The sequence below is a fragment of the Nelumbo nucifera genome, chromosome 3 (genome assembly GCF_055504915.1).
Source record: "Nelumbo nucifera cultivar China Antique chromosome 3, China Antique-T2T, whole genome shotgun sequence".
Classification (NCBI taxonomy): domain Eukaryota; kingdom Viridiplantae; phylum Streptophyta; class Magnoliopsida; order Proteales; family Nelumbonaceae; genus Nelumbo; species Nelumbo nucifera.
The window spans coordinates 97,757,896-97,779,835 of NC_142651.1; the positions used below are offsets into that span (position 1 = coordinate 97,757,896).

The 21,940-nt window shown below is 38.9% G+C and overlaps 1 protein-coding gene across 1 annotated transcript in view; it reads left to right on the forward strand.

The window, feature by feature from the left end:
• The first annotated feature begins 9,131 nt into the window (after nucleotides 1-9,131).
• LOC104588409 (serine/threonine-protein phosphatase BSL1) overlaps nucleotides 9,132-21,940 on the forward strand; it is a 40,912-nt gene continuing 28,103 nt past the window's right edge. The window contains exons 1-6 of the mRNA XM_010246322.3: nucleotides 9,132-9,674; nucleotides 9,776-9,836; nucleotides 9,949-10,027; nucleotides 10,141-10,220; nucleotides 10,306-10,400; nucleotides 18,999-19,098. Of these exons, the coding sequence (XP_010244624.1) occupies nucleotides 9,464-9,674; nucleotides 9,776-9,836; nucleotides 9,949-10,027; nucleotides 10,141-10,220; nucleotides 10,306-10,400; nucleotides 18,999-19,098 (626 nt within the window). The 5' untranslated portion in view covers nucleotides 9,132-9,463. The remainder of the gene's footprint in view (nucleotides 9,675-9,775; nucleotides 9,837-9,948; nucleotides 10,028-10,140; nucleotides 10,221-10,305; nucleotides 10,401-18,998; nucleotides 19,099-21,940) is intronic.

A 21,940-nucleotide genomic window follows, 5' to 3' on the forward strand; every position in this document is an offset into this window, starting at 1 on the left:
TTTGTGAGGAGCGGATGCCGTCACCAAAACTGCTGTCCATCAATTACCTCGTCAAAGCCTGATTCCTCTCTCTCTCTCAAGTTTTAACAAAAGCATCAATGACCCCAAAGACTCCTAGCCTACCTAGTCTCCTGAATTTCGACTTCCTCCCTGTTCCTACTAAATGTAAATGTACAATTACAATCTGAACACTTTTTCAGTCAACCTTTTATTCCTCTTTTGAGTGGTTAGGCATCAAATCTGGGATTCTAGACATTCAAAACTAGGTCAATGTTCAATGTCAATGGCCTTTGACTAAGCAAAATAAATTTCGAGTTTTGAGTGTTAGACTGAGTGCCCAGGTGTTACGGTTCAGCACAGGCTTAGCCTTGCCTACGCTTGGCAGGCTTACGTTAAGGACATTCCCGTCATTTTCGCCTGTAAGATTTTTGGGAGAACTGATGTCATCTTCAGGCAGACCACCAGAAGCTTAACGTACTCTTTGAGGAGGGGTGGTCGACCTCCTTGGGTGCCTAACCTTGGCACTCCTAGACCTTCATCCCCTTGCGGGGCGGCCCTGGTTAACGGCTAGCATGGCTACCAGGGTTCCTCATGGGCGCACACTTGCTCATGGGGACAGTGTTGGACCGGCACTGCGCTACCGATACTCAAGGGAGGCTTGGCATGCGGGCCTGGCTCAAGCATGTCCCTTTACCTTGCCAGCCCCTTGCCCAAGCTGATTGAGCTATCCCGTTGCCCTTAGCGCACGGGTGTGTTCCGGCCCAAGCGGTTGCCTATCATCATGGCACACAGGTGCCTGTCATCATCGGCATACAGGAGGCCCTTCACATCGGTGCCAAGTCACCTTATCGGCGCATGGTCGCCTTCCATTATGGTTGTTCCCCTTTAGCACGTAAGCGGCGCCTCCCATGGACCGGTCTGAGCCAGGAGAGTGCCTCGGCCATTGGACTTGAGGTCATGATCCAGTGCTACTGACGTTGGTGGAGCCATCCCATCGGGCAACTCCTAGCCTCTAAGCGCAGAAAGGCTTGTCCTGGCCTGCCTTGGCCAGGACGCCGCACGGGTTTCTTCCGCTGTAGAACTACCCCCGTGACACAGGGGCCCTCCATTGTGATAATTTCACTGAGTTAAGTAAATCCTATGTTTATCGTTATTTTTTTTTTATTCTTTTTATTCAAGTCAATTCGTTCATGACTTCATGCATTCTTAATCCTGGCTTGCCTTGGCCAGGACGCCGCACAGGTTTCTTCCGCTGTAGAACTACCCCCGTGACACAGGGGCCCTCCATTGTGATAATTTCACTGAGTTAAGTAAATCCTATGTTTATCGTTATTTTTTTTTATTCTTTTTATTCAAGTCAATTCGTTCATGACTTCATGCATTCTTAATGAACCGGAGTACCGGAATACCCAGTTCAAATTTATTCTTGTTTGTTTGCAACTGCGTTTGCATTTTGTCTCATTTGCATCATTGACGACGCAAATTTTGCATCCTGACAAGCTACCTTTCATCTCTCTTAATTCTCTCTCATGTAAAGTGAGGACTACATGATTTTTCTTTTTACTCCACTTTTTTCAAGTGAACAACCTTCCTCCTGCGTTCCTTTAAGTGGTGGGGATCACGTCATTTACTCTTTTTCTACTTAAAAGACAAATGCAAACGAAATAAAGTCAAACCTTAAAAAGGAACAAACCATAATTTAAGTCCAAAAAAATTAAAAATTTACACTTAGTAATCCCCTGCATTTACACTGGACACAGTTTGCAAGGGAGTATTCAACAGCTCTAGCAGTCTAGCTAACCCATTGATAACGAGCTTGGGATCACCTTCTATGATAATTTTCTCGTGCCTGAACCTTTGAACCCACCCTATGTGCTTCCAGAGGGTGCCTCGTTACGTCGTTCAATTCTCTCTTTATCCCCTTATTCTAATGTCAACACCATAAAACCAGTGTATCAAATCTACTGAAAACGTTTTCTATGGGTCTTCAAAGTAGACGTATTTAGTGGGTGAGATAATAAATAAACGTTCATATTTTTTGTTTATTTCAATCGAGACAATGGAAGTCTCTAACTATTACAACTGGCTTCAAAAACTTGAAAAGAAAAGAAAAAAAAAAAAAAAAGAACCCTATTACAACGCCGAGGCCTGAGGGACGTAAATTTGACTCACGAATCATGATGCAGCTGCATTAGAACTTACTAGTAGCGGAGCCAAGGGGACCAGGGGAGCCAGGGGCTCCCTTATCGTAAAAAAAAAAATTGATTTTAGGGTGAAACGGAACTGATTACCTTATTGATTTTTGGGTTTTTCGGTCTGACCATCCGGACCAATCTGATTTTGAAAACCATGATTATCTCCTAATGGCCCATCCATGTTTACTTTCCTCCCCTTCCTATCCATTTTAGGTTTTGACCCCATGAAACTTGCGTCAACAACCACTAGGTTGGTCCGATCAACAATTAACTTTCCAAAGTGGTGTTGTGTATTGGTAATCTATACCATGCACTTTTTACGTTTTATTAATTCAACATTTTTTTTTTCAAATTTTGGTTGCGTTTTATATAACAGTACAAGTGTTTTGGACCCAAAATAGATACGATACGTTCTACTTGTTGGCAACTTTGGCCCTGTTTGGATAGACTTTTATAAAGAAAATATAAAAGTATGAAAAATACAATATATTGTTTCTATTGTATACTTTGTGTTGGAGGGAGATTCAAATTTTCAAAAATCTCTCTCCTCCCTCTCTTATGTTTTATTTTTTCTCTTCTCACTCTTGAGTGCATGGGAAGATTCCTTCTCCCACATTGTTTGGGAAATGAGGGAAAGTAGAGTATATTTGTAGTTTTGTTCTCCCTATGGGTAGGGATCCATAGGAGGAGAGCACTGTTGATATTCCATGCGCATGTGAGGAGGGTTGGGGGTGCCTTTCACATGCGATGCACCGAATCACTTTTACTTTTTACCGGATTTGAATTTCGAATTAAATGTTTTTTTGTGTCTACTTGAACATGTGTCTATTTCAATTTTGAATTTATTTTTTCAAACAAAAATGTTTTCTCTTCTTCATGTCTCTTCTTCCTTCTTGTGCCTCTTTGAACAGGTGTACTGTTCTGAAGAGGCTCTTGTTTGAAAGGACAACTCTCTGTCCATTTAGGTTTGAGACCAGTCTATAAAAAGGATGTTGGTTGACCCAGTTTCACACAGATCAATTATCGACAAGTCTTCTTCTCTGTCTTCTCTGTAATCTAAGCATCATCTTTTTTGTGGTTTGCGGAGGTCTGGTAAGCAAGTGCACACCTACCAGTGGTCTGTGGGCTGTTTTATCTTGACGACTGATTTGCGATCACCCGGCTGCATCGTACGTGGCAAATGCGGTTTTAAGGAGAGTGACCAAGTGACCAAGTGGCACGACAAAACCACCAAAAGCACAAAGTCAACTTTTTATATTTTGTACTTTTGGCGGAATAATACTTTTGCTTTTGTGCGAACAGGTGGTCATGTGTGACCACCCTCCGATACAACTCTCGGCCCTACCTCTATTTACCGCTATTGGAGTTAAACCATTGTCACTGGTCTTATCCACCAAACCACTAGAAACCATCACCGGAAGCATGGATGAACGTGCTTTTACCAAACAAGAAATGGTTCTTTTGTTCCAAAAAGCATACTTCACAAATTTTTTTACCCAAACAGTTTTCAAAGCAAAAACACCAAAGTAAAAACATTTTTTGTACTTTATACTTTGGTACTGTTAAAAGTACAGAAGTAGAAGTCTATGCAAATAGTGCCTTCATTTTTCTTTCAAACCACTATCAGATTTAACCCATAGTCTTACTCTATAGATGCTAGGTAAAAAAAGGGTCATTTAATAAAACGTAATTGCACGGATTTACTATAGCCTTCCTCATGGTTTGTGTTTTACTCTAGGTTCAAAAAATCAACACATATCGGCCCGTATCAACTGATACGTATCATATCGGGAGCACCCTGATACACCCCTATAGAGGGTGTATGGGGGTTTTGACCAGTAAAAAGAAGTATCAATACTGCTTGATTCGCCCCTACCAACGTATTGGGTGTATCGATATTTAGAACCTTGATTTTACTAGAACATCTCTCATAATTTGCAATGATTTACTTAATCGATCTTTCATTAAGAACAATGTGTATTTTCAATTGGAAACGGTCATATGACTACCTAAATCAAGTGGAAAATGTTTAAAGTAGAGGCCATGATTGTTTATTTCAAAAGTACCCTTGTAATTCATATCAAGTTTTTCCAAAAAAAAATGTTCGATTTTCAAATCTACAAAACAAAGTTTGCTAGGGGCCATGATTGTTTATTCCAAAAAGTACTCTTGTAGTTCATATCAAGTTTTTCCAAAGATAGCACACCTCCTTTAAATAGAAAATAAAATTGACTAAATGGAGTGGTTGTTTGTGTTTTATTTGGGTGAGAATGACATTTTCATTTATGTTTCCTTGTGTAGATTAAATTTGTTTAAATGGAAGTTAAAGGTCCAAATCTTCATTTTTCACCAACCTAAATTTATGGTAAATTGATTCTAAAATATATTGGGTGTTTTAGTAAAACACAAATCATAAGATAAATTTTAATAAATTTGAGTAAATTATCCACATATATAGAGAGAGAGAGAGAGAGAGAGAGAGAGGCAGTATTGATATTGCGCTACCCTCATGAGATGAAATGACCTTCTCTCCTAGCCACTTGATAGGGTGCTATATTGGTAGAAGTTATGTCACGTTGAAAGATGAGTGCACTCTATTGGTATCCTGGTGTTGTGTGTCTGTTACGCTGTTGCATTTATGCATCGGAAATTGGAAAAAAAATTTTATAGGCACAAAGTGCGATACAGTAATTGTTTGTTATGTTTTGAGGAAATTTATGATACCATAAACACATTATATTGAAAATAGCTTAATCCAATCAAAGCACCATTGTGAATTTGATGAATACCACTCAATTGGCCAACTCTATTATGGTACCTGACCTATTGATTGGCCCTAAGGTTCGGTTTGGAAGAAGTACAAATGCAAATATATAGTGTAAAACTTTATATTTTGTATTGTTTTATATATATTTACATTATATATATTTGTATTTATACTCCTAAATTGAGCTTAAGTATTTTTCATATATTTTATTAAACATAAGGGGGTGTTCTTTTTTTGAATTTTGAGAGGGGGAAAAGTTGGTCAATGGGATTTTGGTTCCTATTGACCAAGAATACCATGTTATTTTTTCATATTAATGTGTAGACCAGTGAAAGTTTATTTTTCTACGTATCACTTACTCTTAGGTGGGTAAATAACTTTTCCACCTGGGGGGAAAGATCCCAACACTTAAGACTCCATTATTTTTTCAGTAAGTTACTTATCCGGGTAAATGCACTTACCCGGGTACTCGAGTAAGTGCATTTACCCATGTTCTTTTATTTCCCCTTTAAATAAAACAATGACCATTTTAGTCATAAAAATCCATTATTACAATGAACATTTTTATCCTATTCAAGTGTTGGCAACTATCTCCCATTGTGGAAAAGTTATTTACCCACCTAGGAGATGGGTAGGAAAATAAGCTTTCCATAATCCCCATATAAATCTGAAAAAAAAAAAAAACACATGAGATTCTTAGTCAATGGAAATCAAAATCCCATTAACCAATTTTCCCCTCTCAAAATCCAGAAAAAAACGCCCCCTAAATGAGACAAAAATGTCTCATTTAATAATGGATTGTTATGGTTAAAATGATCATTTTCTTTTTTTTACTGAAAAAAACAGAAATAAATACGCTTATTTAGATAAGTATTTTCCAATAAAAACTTACTTAACTTACCCGGATAAATAACTTAAGGAAAAGCGAATGAAGCGTAAATATAATAACCAAAACATTAAAAAGTGAAATTCATATAATCAATAAAAAAGTATAAATCAACCGACCAAACAAAATGGAAATATACACAAAGCAGACAACACCACGGCACCCTCTCAAACGTGTGGATGTAGTGTCGTTTTCTCAAAGGTATGACACAGAGTGGGAGTGACGGGAGCAAATGTAGCAGTACGTGACCACCAGCAGAGGGGCCAAAGTACTCTCAATGGTGGAATCGGGACAGGTGGATTTCCTCTTGATATTGATAAAAATGAAAAGGACTGATTTGGTTTGGGCACATCCTTTTTACCAATAAGGGTGGTTTACTTCACTCCCAAGTTCTAACACATAACAGTTGACACAAATCTGTATGCATTAAATGAAAAGGCCTCATACAAACCAATGAGGGGTAGTTCAGATGGTACTTGGATGAATTGTTTCAGTTTGGTGGGATTTAAAATCCCTATTATCATTTTTGTAAGAAAAATACTTAGAAAGTAACGGACCCTAGGAGAGTGTCAGACATTGATTGATACCAAAAAAATGAGTCAGGTCTGGTTTGGGATAGGATAGACCCATCCCAGCTGATTATTGATTCATTCTATATCTATATTACTAAGCATTAATTATATATTAGATTTAACTTTTATCTAGTATAGATAAAAGTATATACCTTATTAATGAAAGATAATTGTGTCCAATCCAATTATCTATAATTACCTGTAATAATAACAACTTAAAACTTCACTTTTAATGATATAACCTTGATAAAACATGCAATTGTTTATATGTCGGTAAAACAACTTTGTAAACATGTAACAAAGATTACACAATAAAGTAAGAAACTATGATATTTCTATATATCAGGTCCATTTGACAAGTCTTTTGGGAATATCTTTTAGTGGTTTTAACAGTTAAAAAACATATTGAGCTTTTGCATGAAAATCTGAACAATCCAAAGCTAATTTGGTAGATACATGTCTTTCTGTGTGTCTCTTTCCATGTTTTTCTGTGCAAGAATAAAATGCGAAAAACTTCATTTGGAGTTTCCTGAAACCAAAATGGGTTTTCTTGCGTCTTTTTGACACTCTGGCTTTTGGTGGCTAGATCTTCTATAAACCAAATGGGAATAAACCAAAAATCAGTATGTCCAGATTGTAAACAACCGAAGGACCGCACAGAAAAACACGCCAAACGGGCCCATCATTAAGCATACAATTGGTTTGAAATGATAAAAAACAGCCCAACCCAATTATTAATTGGGACATAAATCATAACATATCAGGCCGTTCACTTCATTTATATTGGGTCAACCACCATCCCCTAATACTTCTAAACTTAAATTTGGTGGGGCTTTCAATGCTGTTGGTAGTGAAATTGGGTTGATTATAAAAGACTCTTCTGGTGCTTTTTGTTTTGGCCGTGTGTTGAAGATTGCTCCTTGCTCTCTTGAAGAGGTGGAAATTAGTCAATTACAGATGCTTTGATGAGTCTCTTGTTTTTGGTAGTGATAATAAAGATTTGTTTTTGGTAGTTAGATATGAGATGACAAAATGAGGTTTTTAAAATATTATAACAATTATATGATATTACATATAAAAGGAATGTGATGGATGGGAGGTATCTATCTTATTGTTTAAAAACTCAGGGGTAAGGGATTTTGTGAATACTAGGAAAGTATTAATCAATTTCCTAAAACTTGGTATAGTTTAAGGGATTTCACTCACTAATAATAAGTTATGTAGGCGCAAGTGGCCTGGCTTAATAGCAAGCTTGCACGCGTTTGGTGGTGGCGTTCAGAGTGGACCCAATCAGGGTGCGTGCAGAGTAGATCTCAATGGGCATTTAGGGACCAATGGTGTAGAGTCACTTGGTGACCTCGAATGACCGTGCCTATTGTGTACAGATTGCATCCGGACCACCTGGGCTCACCTACATACAGGTGGCCTCAAGTATAAATAGGAGACACCCCCCTCAAGGTAAGGGATGGAACTTAAGAACTTGTACTCAATAATTCTCAGTCTCCTTTGTGGCCTCGTCTGAGTATGCATATCTCAGGCCTCGTCCACCTTGCACTCCCCTCGTACTAATTTGATCATTGGAGTTTCTGCCTCGAGTACCAACCCAGGGCTTCTGACGTTCTCCTTTCTTCACTCTTTGCAGGATAGGCCCACCAACCCTTGACCACCTCCGGCCTTAGACTATTCGACCACACCTTGGCTTAGGAGCGAATTGACAGTATTGCCCTGGGCCTATTTCGACCAGCAATAATAACTAAAATGTTGAAAAAAATGATAGATCGAATCCCCTCCCAACAAACTCTTCCCGCATTTATACTCACATTAGTAGGCAGTGCTTGTTTTTTGGGAAGTGGGGCTGGATAAGTTGGTGGATCCCATGAAATAAGAAATAAACTTGTGTTCATATCTAACGTATTAATGTTTTTTTGCGAAAAAGAATGATCTCTTATCATTTGGTTGAACAAATAATACCCTCTTAAGACTTGAATAAATCATTTACCTATCCATACTGAAAATTGCTAATACGTGATGGATTAGTAATACTAATATATTGGATAAAACCGGTCCTTGCACTTATCTTGAGAGTATGTTTTCCTCATATAATTATTTTTATACAAGTAAATGATTTATGGGGACACGAAATAGGCTTAAGAGGCGTGCATTTGCTCTATCCCAGTCGAGTTGGGATCATCTAGCAACACAAGGTGCCAACTAGGTCCCAACTAGCCATTGTAGATGTACATCGAGAACATCTCTTCCCAATGCGAGACTGCAATGATCTGTTGGGACAAGATTGGTAGGGTTTTATTGATAGTAGAGCAGATCCCTACCCTCCCCAATATACACTGCGATGCTGCGATGGTTTAATGTGGTGTGGGTGGGGACGAGGAAAGTGTTTCTATTTCATAGAAAAGATGGAATGTGTTTAAATCACGATCTATTCCTCACACCTGGCGCCTGATACGCACATGTTATCATACATTGAGAACGTTTTCCGTATTTATTTATTATTATTCATGAGAGATGTTGTAATGTAAGACGCCCATTTGTGAGAAGCAGATCGCATCACTCAAATCACGAGATAATATCAGATTGGTGCCCCACATACACATCTCAGCGTTCATGGGAGATGTTCTCAGTACACGGCTGGGAGGTGCTGTGGGGCGCAGATGCGAATCCTTTATTCGCTCTACAGGGTCACTTTCGAAGCCGGTGGACGGGTGGAAGGGGAGAAAAGCGCCAATAGAACTGTTAAATTCTTCATTTCCTGCTGTTCTGGGAGTCGGCGTCGGGACTCCATAGACGGCTCCACCGGGGTTCGGTATCGGTGCCAGCCGAGCCGAGGCCGAGGCCGGGCCCCACGTCTGATCCACCTAGGGTTCCACACTTTCTTTTCCTCTTCCCACCTTTTTTTCTCCACCGGCCACCGGGTTTTCCCGTGTCGTTCCTTCTGGACCTTCTCTTTCCATATCGGTCCGTTCATAGACTCCATACAGCAAAGTCTGTTGTCCCTCTCTCTCATTTTCTCACTCTCTCCGGTTGGATGGGTTCGAACTCGAAGCCATGGCTATATCCGGCTCCGACCTACCGTTCCGTCGAGACGAGCTGGGAAACCGACCGGGACGCACCTGGCCCACGTTGTGCACACACGCTAACTGCCGTCGCTGCCACCAAATCTCACGGACATCGTCTTATTCTCTTCGGTGGCACCACTGCCATCGAGGGTGGAGGCCCCTCCTCTGTTCCTGGAATCAGTTATTGCTTTTCCTGTTCTTACTGTCGTATTAACAACCCCTCCTCTCTCCCCGTCTTCTGAATTTACTTAAACTAAACAAGTCAAATTTACGTGTTGCAGGGCTGGCGGGTGTCACCAATTCTGTTCATTCTTATGATGTGCTTACCAGGAAATGGACCAGGTATGTTCTACTACTTGTTTAGTTCTACTTCTTGATTGCCTTTAAGCCTTGATTTTGATCGCAATTTGAATGATTTTCCTTCCAAGGTGGGTTTCAACTTTTAATTTTGCAGGATCCAACCTGTCGGGGAGCCACCGTCACCTCGGGCTGCACATGCTGCAGCTGCCGTTGGCTCTATGGTTGTTTTCCAGGTGAAATGAGGGAATTCAGCAAAACGAAAGAAACAAAAAAGTCTTCCATTTTTTTTTTAAGATCTAGTTTGGTTACGAACGTTTTGTTTTATTGGGTGACGTTGTGTTGTTAGGGTGGCATAGGTCCTGCTGGGCATTCCACCGATGATCTTTACGTGCTCGACTTGACTAATGAAAAATTTAAGTGGCACAGGTTAGCCGTGGGAATTCTTAGTGAATTTTGAGTTAGAACTGGATTTCAATACTATCATCTTACTTCTTTTCCCACTTTAATGTAGGGTTGTTGTTCAAGGCCCAGGCCCTGGGCCTCGCTATGGCCATGTAATGGACTTGGTTGCTCAAAGATATCTCGTAGTTGTTAGTGGCAATGATGGTGAGGACATTTGAGAATCTGACGCCTCTGTTTTTTTTTTTTTTTCGTTGGATGATTGCATTCTCTCTGTCTCTCTCTCTCTCTCTCTCTAATCAAGCAAGTTGGAAGTATGGTAAAGAAACTCGAGGGGGAAGTAAGCTGGTGATCCTATGAGGTGCAATGAATCTGTGCATTTTAGTACTATTGCCTATCTGAAAGTTAACAATTTTTGTTTACTACTTTTGTAAGAAACCTTCCTGGGACTTAAATCACTTAATCTGAATTCTCACTCTTTCGTTGCTCTTTATCAACAAGATAACAACATGAGACATGACTACTTACCTGTTATCATTTGTCATTTGAGCAATTACAGAATTTGTTCCTAGGAACCCGAAATGGATAGCTTTACTCATGCTAGTAAAGCTCAAGCAGGAGTATTGCTATTGTTGGAGACTTGGCTCAACTATCTGCATTGATTCAATGACTCTAGAATCCATTTCTGTAATTACACTTTATTTTTCACCGTGTGACCTGCCAAAGGGTGTATCTTCCTTTTTATCCCTTTTTGCTATCATGTAATGATGTAAGATGGGTTAGGGGCTCTACTAACTTAGGATTGGTGGTGGGCTTTGTGAGATGAATGCGGGGCTGTGCGTGATTAACAGCAAAGGGATAGACCACCTAGAAGAAGAAATGAGACAAGAGGGAAAAAGAGAATATTTTCTGGAAAAAACCAGAATTCACTAAACCAAAATTTATTTCTTACAATCAGCTCTCCTTGAACTCCAATTACAATGTCTTTATTTATAGACTCAATTTATTAACTCGGAAGCCCCTTTAAAAACTCCATTTTGGACCAGGAAACTGGCCAAAAACAATTTCTAATTGTTTTAAAACTAAGACAAATCCATGAGTAATCCATAAGGACACTTAAATAAGGACTCCAACTTCTAAACAACTCTAATAACACTTTCCTAATCCCACTGAAAACAACTTAATCTAAAGACATCAGAAACTACTAAAAATAGTAATTATGAGAAATATTATAAATAGTAAGTCTGGAAGTTACCATAAGTAGTAATTTCAAAATAACAGAGACTAAGTAGACCTGTGTTTAGTTTTTTCCAGTTCTCCCATAAATTTCCTTCAAGACAAGAATGAAGCCAAAAGTCTTTTTTTCAGACCACTTTTTCCTACTCTTCAGACCTGTTAGCTTCTTTTTGGGCTTCAAAAGAGGCTCAAACTGATCTAGTGCATGCTGCTACATCATGTAATGTCTATTGTTATTAATTCATTGAGGAGATTGTTAGTCATCTTGGCCTCCCTAGTTGATATGGTGTCTGGTTGGTGCCTAGGTGTTGACTAGTTGATTACAAAAAAAGATACGTCCTAAATATAATATATTGATGTAATCTGACATGTAAGCTAATATAGACTACAGATATGCAATAAAAGAATAACATATACATATAGTTTAAATCTTTGTTTAGAATGGGTAGGGATGTCAATGGGTTGGGTTCGGCATGGGTTTGCCTCAACCCTAACCCAACCCTCCAGTGCCCCAACACGAACCCGGCCCTACCTGGCTTAAAAATACATAACTTCCAAATCTGACCCGACCTATAGGGTCCAACCCGATACCAACCTAACCCGACCAATAGTATTTTTTTAACACGCTTTGAAGATCTAAAATCCATTAATAAAGTTTGGAAATTGTTTTATAGATTTTAAGATGTCACTGTTTTTCCATTAAAAAAAACAAGAAAACCAAAATCAACATGTACATAAATCTTAAAGCCTATAGAGTTAGAAAGTCAAAAATTTACAAGAATACTTAGTATATATGTAGGGTATCATGACTTGGTGGGGTGGGTCAGCCAAAACCCGAACCTGATTCGGGTCAAAGAGCCAAAACCCAAATCTGACTTGGGTCAAAGAACCAAAACCCTAACCTGACCCTAAAGATGACTATGCCTGACCCTAACCCAACCCTAAAGATAACTATGCCTGACCCTAACCCGACCCTATAGGGTTGGGTCAAGCCGAGTTTACCATTTAACCCAACCCATTGGCATCCCTAAGAACGGGTGGTTATAGACTTTTTTCTAAAGAGAGTGTAACCTTGACTATTTAATGTTCCTCTCTCTCTCTCTCTCTCCCGTAGAAATGTAATGCAGCTCAAGTCTTTCACCATCCACCAGGGATGAAAGAACTTGAATGCTTTTCAGAATACACACTGGAGTAAGAAGGGAAACCACAAGACAACCACACTCACTCAACTAAACTCTGGGCTTCACCATCTCCAAAAGCTGGAGAAGTGGAGAAAGAGACAGGAGAGCTCTAAAGCTACTAAAAGAAAGGTTTCAACTCAAATTCTGGATGCCTTTGTGTTACATGGAGAGGTGTATTTATAGTAGGATGCTAGGAGCCAAGGCCTAACAAGCAATCCTAATCATTAGCTCAAAGAAATCTTAACCATTGATTTGAAGTAACTCATGACCTTTCATTACCCCTAATAAATTCTATGAATCTTCCTCTAAATATGACCAGATACAAGTCCCTTCATATCTCCAAGAAAGGTTATGCTTGAATCTTTAATGACCTCTTAATAACACTCTTTACTCTCTCATTAATTGAGTTACATGATCCTTCAGTGACTTGCATTAAATGCTCCTACATCAAAATGTGCTTCTTTATCTATGGAAATTCCATACCAGCACACCACTGATTGGAAGAATCTTATAATAGCTCCTCCACCATCTTTTATCATATGATTTATTTCTATTTATCAATCACATACCATTACAAATGCTTAAAGAAATAGCATGAATGTACCAATCAAGCATACACGATGCTGTTTTAAATATTACAGATAAGCACAAATAAATACATTTTTAAAATAACTTTATTGTTTTTTGAGAAAAGGTAATGTATTGTGTTGATCAAAAAGAACCTATGTGCAATACTTATCAAAGAAAAAAGAACCTATGTGCAACTAGGGGTTTACATTGGGAATATACAAGATAAAGATATGCCAAGAATACACTACACTAAAGTACCGGACCTTGACTGTTTACAAAAGATTTTCAAATACACACACAAAATAAGAATTGTAGCTCTTTCCCATAAATAATTTGTGGTTTTCCAGGCATCCAGCTACAATGCATCTTTCATACTATTCTTTCAATTACTGTTCCTACTATTCATTCAATTACTGTCTCTTTATAACTTGGTTTGTTTTGAAACACCCTTTTGTTTCTTTCCTGCCAAATAGCCCAAAACACCACTTCAGGAACCATACCTCATGCAATTTTGTCTCTTGCTAAAAACCTCCAGCCTCCTGACTGCAAACAATTCAATCACCTTACTTATAAAAAAAAAAAATTCCAATCATCTTCATCTAGATATCGTAGGAGAAACCAAGTGAGTAGCAGGTTGTTTCCATCCATCACAGAGCACACAGTTGGCATTTTCTACACCCGTTGCTCTTTTTATCTGATTGTCCTAGTCATAATTATGTCCAAAGTGGCAGCCAGGCCAAAGAAAAGCACCTTAGGAGGGACAAATGCACACCAAATTCTGCTATCAGGGAATTTGAGAAAACTGACCAGATTTCTCCCATGTCCAAAGCCTTTTATCTGCTCTTTATACAAGTTACATCTACATGTGCATTATACAGTTTCTGAAGCAGCTCCATCAGTGGGAACAGTTATCAATCATTTAACTTTTTTATAGTAAAAGAGAAATTTTATTAATGACAAAAAGAAAAACTGGATACAACCACGACAGTTGCTAAGATAGCACCACCAATCAATTTAAAATTAGGGAAAATTTCCGATTAGTACCCTGTACTTTGGGCCTAGTGCCACTTTGATCCCCGAACTTTAAAATGCGACAATTCAGTACCCGAACTTTCAAAACGTGACAATCCAGTACTTGCCGTTAACTAACTATTAACTAGCTATTAAGTAGCATTTGAAAAAAACACAAATGCCCTTCGAGTGTCATCTAATTTTCTTTATCAACCATCCAAACATTGACAAAAAATTAACAGTCTCAAATCCTTGCCTCTTCTATTCAAGAAAGTTGGGGTCACCAGAATGCCCACTCAAACTTGACCCCAACTTGAATGGAAGAGGCAAGGATTTGGGACTGTTAATTTTTTGTCAATGTTTAGATGGTTTATAAAGAAAATTAAATGACACTTGAAGGGCATTTGTGTCTTTTTCAAATGCCACTTAACGACAGGTTAATATCTGATTAACGGTAGGTACTGGATTGTCACATTTTGAAAGTTTGGGTAGTGAATTGTCGCATTTTAAAGTTCGGGGACCAAAGTGGCACTAGGCCAAAAGTATAGGGTACTAATCGGGAATTTTCCCTTAAAATTACTTTATGTTTTTGATTGGGACTTGTTAGTTGATTAGTTGAACTAGTCAATGTTTAGTTGTACCAAGTGACCACATTGTTAGCATTGACTGTCTAGTTAGTGAAGTTGTAAGTATGGTTCTAAATTAATTAGTTTGTGCTTTGATAGCACTTGTCATGTCAGTATGAATATGCCAAAATATGAACATGCAAAGCATGCCAAAGTGCCCTGGTACTTTTCGATTGCTTTATAAACAAAACATACTGGTCAAAGTGAAGGAAAAAAAACTTAAAAAGGACAATACCAAGATTGGTAATGAATTATCACAAAAAAAGACCAGTCATACCTTGTAGAAACTAAACTGCTGGACAAATAAGAAATAATCTTTCACGGATAAGAGTAGCTGATTGAGGAGATTGAGCCAAATAAAGTCAATACTAGGAAAGAGAATTATTGTATCCATTGAAACCCATGAGTATCTCAATGGAGTTAACGCTACTTTTTTAGTCAAGGAAGACTTGATTGAGGTCTTCAAGGAATTCGAGGATAATTCAGTGATTAGACGTGGAGTTAACGCTACTTTTTTAGCCTTAATTCCCAAGAAGAATGAGGCCAACCATCCAAAGGACTTTCGACCTATTAGTTTGGTGACTAGTGTATACAAGATTGTGGCTAAGGTCATATCTTTGAGGATTAGAAAGGTTCTTCCTTGTCTTATCAGCCAAGCTCAAGGAGCTTTTGTTTAGGAGAGACAAATAGTAGATCAGATATAGCAAATGAATGTGTGGAGGAGATGAGGAGATTGGTCGTAAAGATGTTTGTAAACTAGATCTTGAAAAGGCTTATGACCTAGTGGATAGGGGATTCTTATTACTCGTGCTAAGGAAGTGTGGGTTTCGGGATAGATGGTGTAAATGGATAAATGGTTTCCTTTTCTCTTACCATTACTCCATCCTAGTCAATGGGGTATTTAACGGTTTCTTCCCAGCTAGTAGGGGTCTGAGATAAGGTGACCCCATGTTACCTTTCCTATTCACTTTAGTTGCTGATGCTTTTAGTAGACTTCTCTCAGAAGCGGATAGGGCTGGATCCTTAAGAGGGTGGAGAATAAGTAGAGATAGAGTTTCAATAACCCATCTTCAATTTGCAGACAACATAATAATCTTTTGTGAAGGTTGTGAACCGATGGAGGTAAGAAATCTGAAGGATTTGATAATTCACTTTGAGAGGGCCTCAAATTTGAAGATAAATTTTGAGAAAAGCTGTGTTGTGGGAATAAATTTGATTAGAGAGGAGATGGAGTTTATAGCAGCCTCGTTAGATTGCACATTGGTCTTAGTGGCCTCTATCCTACCTAGGACTTCCCTTAGGCGCAAATCCAAAGGAAAGTAAGTTCTGGAACCCAATGGTGGAAAAGTTCGAAAAAGGATTGACAACTTGGAAGAGAAACTATATTTCCCTGGGGGGTAGAGTTACTTTGATTAAAACAACTTTAGCCAACTTGCCTTTATACTTCCTATCAGTCTTTAGAATTCCTAAAAGGGAGGTAAAGAGGTTGGAAAAATTGATGAGGGACTTCTTATGGGAACCTGGGGAAGAGAAAAAAGATCACTTGATTAGGTGGGAGGTGGTGAGTAGAAGCAAATATGAAGGAGGCCTAGGCTTAGGGAATGTGGTGAATAAGAATGAAGCTCTTTTAGGTAAGTGGCTTTGGAGGTGGCCCTTGGAGAGGGAGAGGTTGTGGCACGAAGTAGTGAAGAGTATCCATGGCTGTTTTGAATCAGGTTGGGACGCGGGGGTAACTTGAAGGGCTTTGCTCACAACACCTTAGAGGGCAATTTATGGCATTCTCTCAAAGTTCCTCAGATTTGTAAGGTATGATGCTTGTTCTGGAAACTCCATTCTTTTTTGGGAAGATATTTAGGTGAGCACTCAACCCCTAAAAGACCGCTTTCCTTCTCTCTATTCCATCTCCCTCTTTAGAAAGAAACCAATTCCCCCCGGTTCGCCCTTTGGATTTAAACTGGAATTTTGGGTTTCAAAGAGGGTTAAGGGATGAAGAACTTCTTTGTGTTTCAAAGTTATTGTTGCTTCTAGACTCGGTGTGCCTGGACCCCCCTAACCCGGATAAAAGGGTTTGGTCTCTAACCCCGGTTGGCTCCTTCACTTGTGCTTCTTTCTTTAAAGCCCTTTGCTCCAACCCCTCCTCTCAGGTTTTCCCTGTTAAAGAGGTCTGGTCAAGGCCAATTTCTCCTAAAATAGCAGTGTTCTGTTGGGAAGCCTACTTGGGTAAGATCATTACGATGGAAAACTTGCAAAAGAAGAAACCTTATTTGTGTTTGTCCCCAAATTGGTGTTTATTGTGTGAAGTGAAGGGTGAGGACTGTAACCATTTACTGATATCATGCTCTTTTGCTGCCAATATTTGGAACTGGGTTGTTTCACTATTTGAGCTTGCCCTCCGAAGTAAAGCTGCTGTTCATTCCAGCTGCCTTTGGGAGATTGACAAAAAGAGGGAAGCTAATGTGGAAATGTATCAGAGCCGTTACCTTGTGGACTGTACGGGAGGAGAGAAATGCTAGAATATTTCAAGAAAAGGAAAGAAGTCTTTCTGAAATCAAGGAATGCATAATGACAAGGACATTCTCGTGGCTGAAATCTTCACACTTGTTGGCAGATTACTCCTTTGTGACTTAAGGAGACACTAGGCAGCAGTGGCTTCTACAATCTCCACAAAGAACAGATCACAAGCTGAATGGGAATCCCCACCAGATAGAGTGGTAAAACTGAATTTTGATGGTAGTTGCCAAGGTAACCCAGGCCCATCCGGAATAGGAGGGATTTCGAGAGACAGAGATAGCAACATGTTGTCTTTATTTTCAGGACCGGTGGGTGTTGGTGATTCTGTAAGGGCCGAGATACAGATGGCCAGTCAACTTGGAGTGAATAATTTGATAGTAGAAGGGGATTCCAAGGTAGTAGTGTGCTGGTTGACAAGTCCAGAGACAGCTTGTTGGGGCTACAGGGATCTGTTAAAGAAAGTTAAATGGCTGACAAGGAATATGTCAGTCAGGTTTCAATGGGTCAGCAGATCAGCAAATGCAATGGCTGATTCTTTGGCCAAGCAAGGGGTGTCAAGGGGAGATCTGTTTTTGGCCACTTTGTAACTGTGCTTCAGGCTTGTGTTTGTTTAGTGTTTATGACTCAGTCCTAGGGGGAGGTAACACCTCGTGCCTCTTCCTAGGTTGGATGTACTGCTATTTTTTGAATTAATAAAACTACCCTCATTTATCAAAAAAAAAAACCCAGGAGTATTTCCAAGTCCTTTTAGATAATAGAATAAAAGTAGGTGATTCATTCAGATGTTTGGTTGTGTCTAATCTCTAATGCCGACAAGATGCACCCAAGCCATACTTTGAAAAGAAAACAAAGAATTTACTTTACATGCCATTGTAGTACCCAGTAGCTGGTGCTAGGGGGTGCAATTGAGTCGAGCTTTAATTGAACAGTAAAGGCTTGTGTTTGATGCTAATCAAGTTTGAATCTTAGGGTAAGCTTGATTAGTTATTCGAAGTCAAATTTGATCAATAAAATGTTTGGCTTGAAAGTTCACGAGCTTGGCACAATTAATATATAACAAATATACATTATAGAATACAAAAATATTTTATAAAATATGAAAGCATATTAGTTTTTTGAGCTTTCAAGCTGAACTCAAATCAGAAAATGGAGTTCAAATCATTCGTGAACTCGAACTCAAATATAGAGTATTTTAGTTGAACCTAGCCAAGATGTGTTGAAGTCCGTGCTCTTTGTAACTCCATTTAGCTGTAGAAGGCTGCACAATAAATCAGGATACAGAGAAACAAAGATATGGACTGACCAAATTGTACTGGGATGTTTGACTATATTGGGGTGTAGAATAGTGGACTGACCCTTGAGATACTTAGGACACCTCTTAAGAGGAAATCCTAGAGTGCCTTCCTTTTAGGATGTGGTTGCCGAGAGATTCTCGAAGAAAATGGAAACATGGAAAAAGAACTACTTTTCTATTGGAGGTAAGATAACCATAATCAAATCCATCTAATCAATCTTCCAGTCTATCAGCTGTTCGTTTTTAGGGTCCCTAATAAAATCATTCAATGAAAGGATCAATCTTTTTGTCTATTATCATCCAAAATATGTTTTTTAAGTTCACTTCCTTTTATGTGTTAATCTCTCTAGGGGTTTATTTTTCTTTGTTTTTGCAGGCAAGAGAGTTTTGTCAGATGCTTGGGCTCTGGATACTGCACAGAAACCATACAGATGGCAGAGGCTCAATCCTGAAGGAGATAGACCTTCTGCTAGAATGTGAGTGTCTTTGGACAGTTTTTGTCCACAAAAAAAAAAAAAAAACAAAAAATGAAAGTGAAGAGTTTTTCTTCCCTAACTGCTTACATAAGTGCTTGAACCTGTTTCTGTGCTGATATTACTATTTATTTTCTGGGTAAACTCTTAGGCCTGCGTAAAGAGTTACCCTTTGAAATATAGATACATGCATAGGCAGCAACTGCTGGTTTAATCCAAAGCAACTGAACAAGTGGACATTGATGACCAAGAGCTAACAATGCTAGATGCATAAAAGGAAAATTCCTGATCTCTCCATGAACAGTGTTATCAACGTCATAAAGTGATGACTAGTGTTGAAATTTAAGGTTGTATAATTACTAGTCAATGAAAAAAAAGTTATGTTCTAAATTTAATATATTGTTGAAATTTCATAAATAAGTTAATAACTACTACAACTATGCAAGAAAAGAATGATATTGAAAATTTATTTTTATAGTGTTTATTTTGCAAACAAGTTAAACTTATCCTAGGATAGCGAATTACAACCTTTGTTTTCCAAAGAATGCAACCTTGAGGATAGACCAAAAGCCCCATGTCTAGATGGCTTTACAATGGCCTTTTATCAAGACTGTTGGGACATAATAGGGGAGGACTTGGTGGAGGTATTCTCGGAATTCTTTGAAAGAGGAAAAATTAATTCGGGTGCAAATGCAACTTTTATAGCTTTGATCCTAAGAAGGTGGTTGCACAACATCCTAATGATTTTGGACCCATCAGCTTGATCAGGAGTATGATAATCTCTAAATTTCTTGCTTTGAGGATAATAAATTACTCCCATCTTTAGTTTCGCCAAATCAAGGGGCTTTTGTAGTAGGGAGACAAATCATCGACCAAATCCTAATTGCCAATGAGTGTGTGGATTACAGGAAAAGAAGAGGAGAAAATGGCTTGATTTCTAAATTTGATTTAGAAAAGGCATACGACTTGGTAGATTGGAATTTCATGTTGGATGTTTTGAGGAACAAAGGTTTTGGAGAGAGGTGGTGTAAATGGATTTAAGGTTGTATAATTACTTGCCACTACTCCATACTGATTAACGGTGTAGCTAGAGATTTCTTTCATGCTAAGAGAGGCCTCAAACAAGGAGACCCTTTGTCCCCTTTCCTTTTCACTCTGATAATGGATGTATAGAGTGTGTTGATAACTAGGGCTGACTCAAGAAATTTAATCAAAGGTTGGAGAATTGGGAGGCATCAATTGGTAGTCACACACTTACAATTTGTAGATGATATCATTCTTTTTTGTGAAGGGGAGCTAGAGGAGATGGAGAATTTGAAACTTTTAGTGACATACTTCGAGAGGGCCTCTTATTTGAAAGTTAATTGGAATAAGAGCTATGTAGCGGGAATAAACAAGAAAGAAGAAGAGGTGCTACCTATGGCAACATATCTAGGTTGTGGGGTAAGTGACTGACCTATGGTCTCTTTGGGTTTGCCTCTAGGGGAAATCCTAGGTTAGAGAGTTTCTAGCACCCAATTTTGGAAGATTCACAAAGAAATTAGCAGGTTGGAAGAGAAATTACATATCACTAGGGTGTGGAATCACTTTAATCAGTGATTTAAAAGGTGTGCTTGAAGCACATTTTAGGGTATGTGCGCCTCGCCTAGGTCCTAGGTGCAACACTTTCAAAAGGCACATGCCTAGGAGCACTAAGCGTGTGCTTGATGCACCTTGCGCCTTAGCCCAGGCATGCACCTTTTTAAATTTTTACACTTTATTGTTCTTTTTTTTTTTTTGAACTAGCATGTGCCTAAAAACACAATATGAAAGGAAAAATTGTCACACTACAATTCAGGGATTAAGTTTAGGTACATGAAAAACACATGGTAGGGTTCAGGCATGTGAGGTTTTGATGTCTTCCTTCCCTGTAGTAGGAGCAAGAGAGCCATCAACAAGGGATAGTTTGTCTTGGCCAGAAAGGATTTGGTAAGAGGTAAATAAGTGTGAAACGTTGGTCATGTGGTTAGAGGCACCGGAGTCAATTATCCAGGGGATTTTATGATTACCTGAAATAGTAGCATGATTTGCAATGGCATGAATACCTGAGTGTGCATAAGTAGAGGAAGGAACAGTCTCTGAAGGAGTAGGTGCTGTAGCAGTAGACTCCAAATGACTGATTATTCAACCAGACTTCTCATACTCAACCTTAGCAGCTTCAAGTTGCTCTCCCACTGACTTCTCAACCTTAGCAGCTGCATTTTCACCTTTTCCACTCTCAATTCTTTTTCCACTATTTCCAACAAGTGTCTTTAGTATGTTTAGTCTTTTTGCAGTACTCACAAATAATATTTTTCTTCCCAATGTTGACCTTTAACTTCATCTCAGCATTAAGCATAGTGATCAAGTTGCGGATCTACAGATTGAACCTGTCATTTGCTCTACTCACTACTCACCATAGCATAAGCCTAAAACAAAGTCACCTCATCCTTTTCCAAAACATTCTTCCTCACAATATCATATTCTGGGTTGAGTCCGATGAAGAACTCAAACAACCGATTTCTCTCCACCAACATCCTATGTGTTTCAACATCCTTTGCGCTCCCCCAAACAACAGTTTCCATCAATTCAATCTCTTACCAGAGAGATTTCAGCATGGAGAAGTAGATGGCTAGGGGCTTCTCTCCTTATCTTAGGTTATTTACATCATTCTTCAATTTGTAGGCCCGAACAACATTTAACTTTTGGGAATAGGTCTCCATGACACTATCCCACACTTCCTTTTCAGTTTTCATCCACAGGTAGTGCTAACTAATATGTGGCTGCATGGAGTTTGCTAACCAGCCCACTATTGTGTAATTTTCCT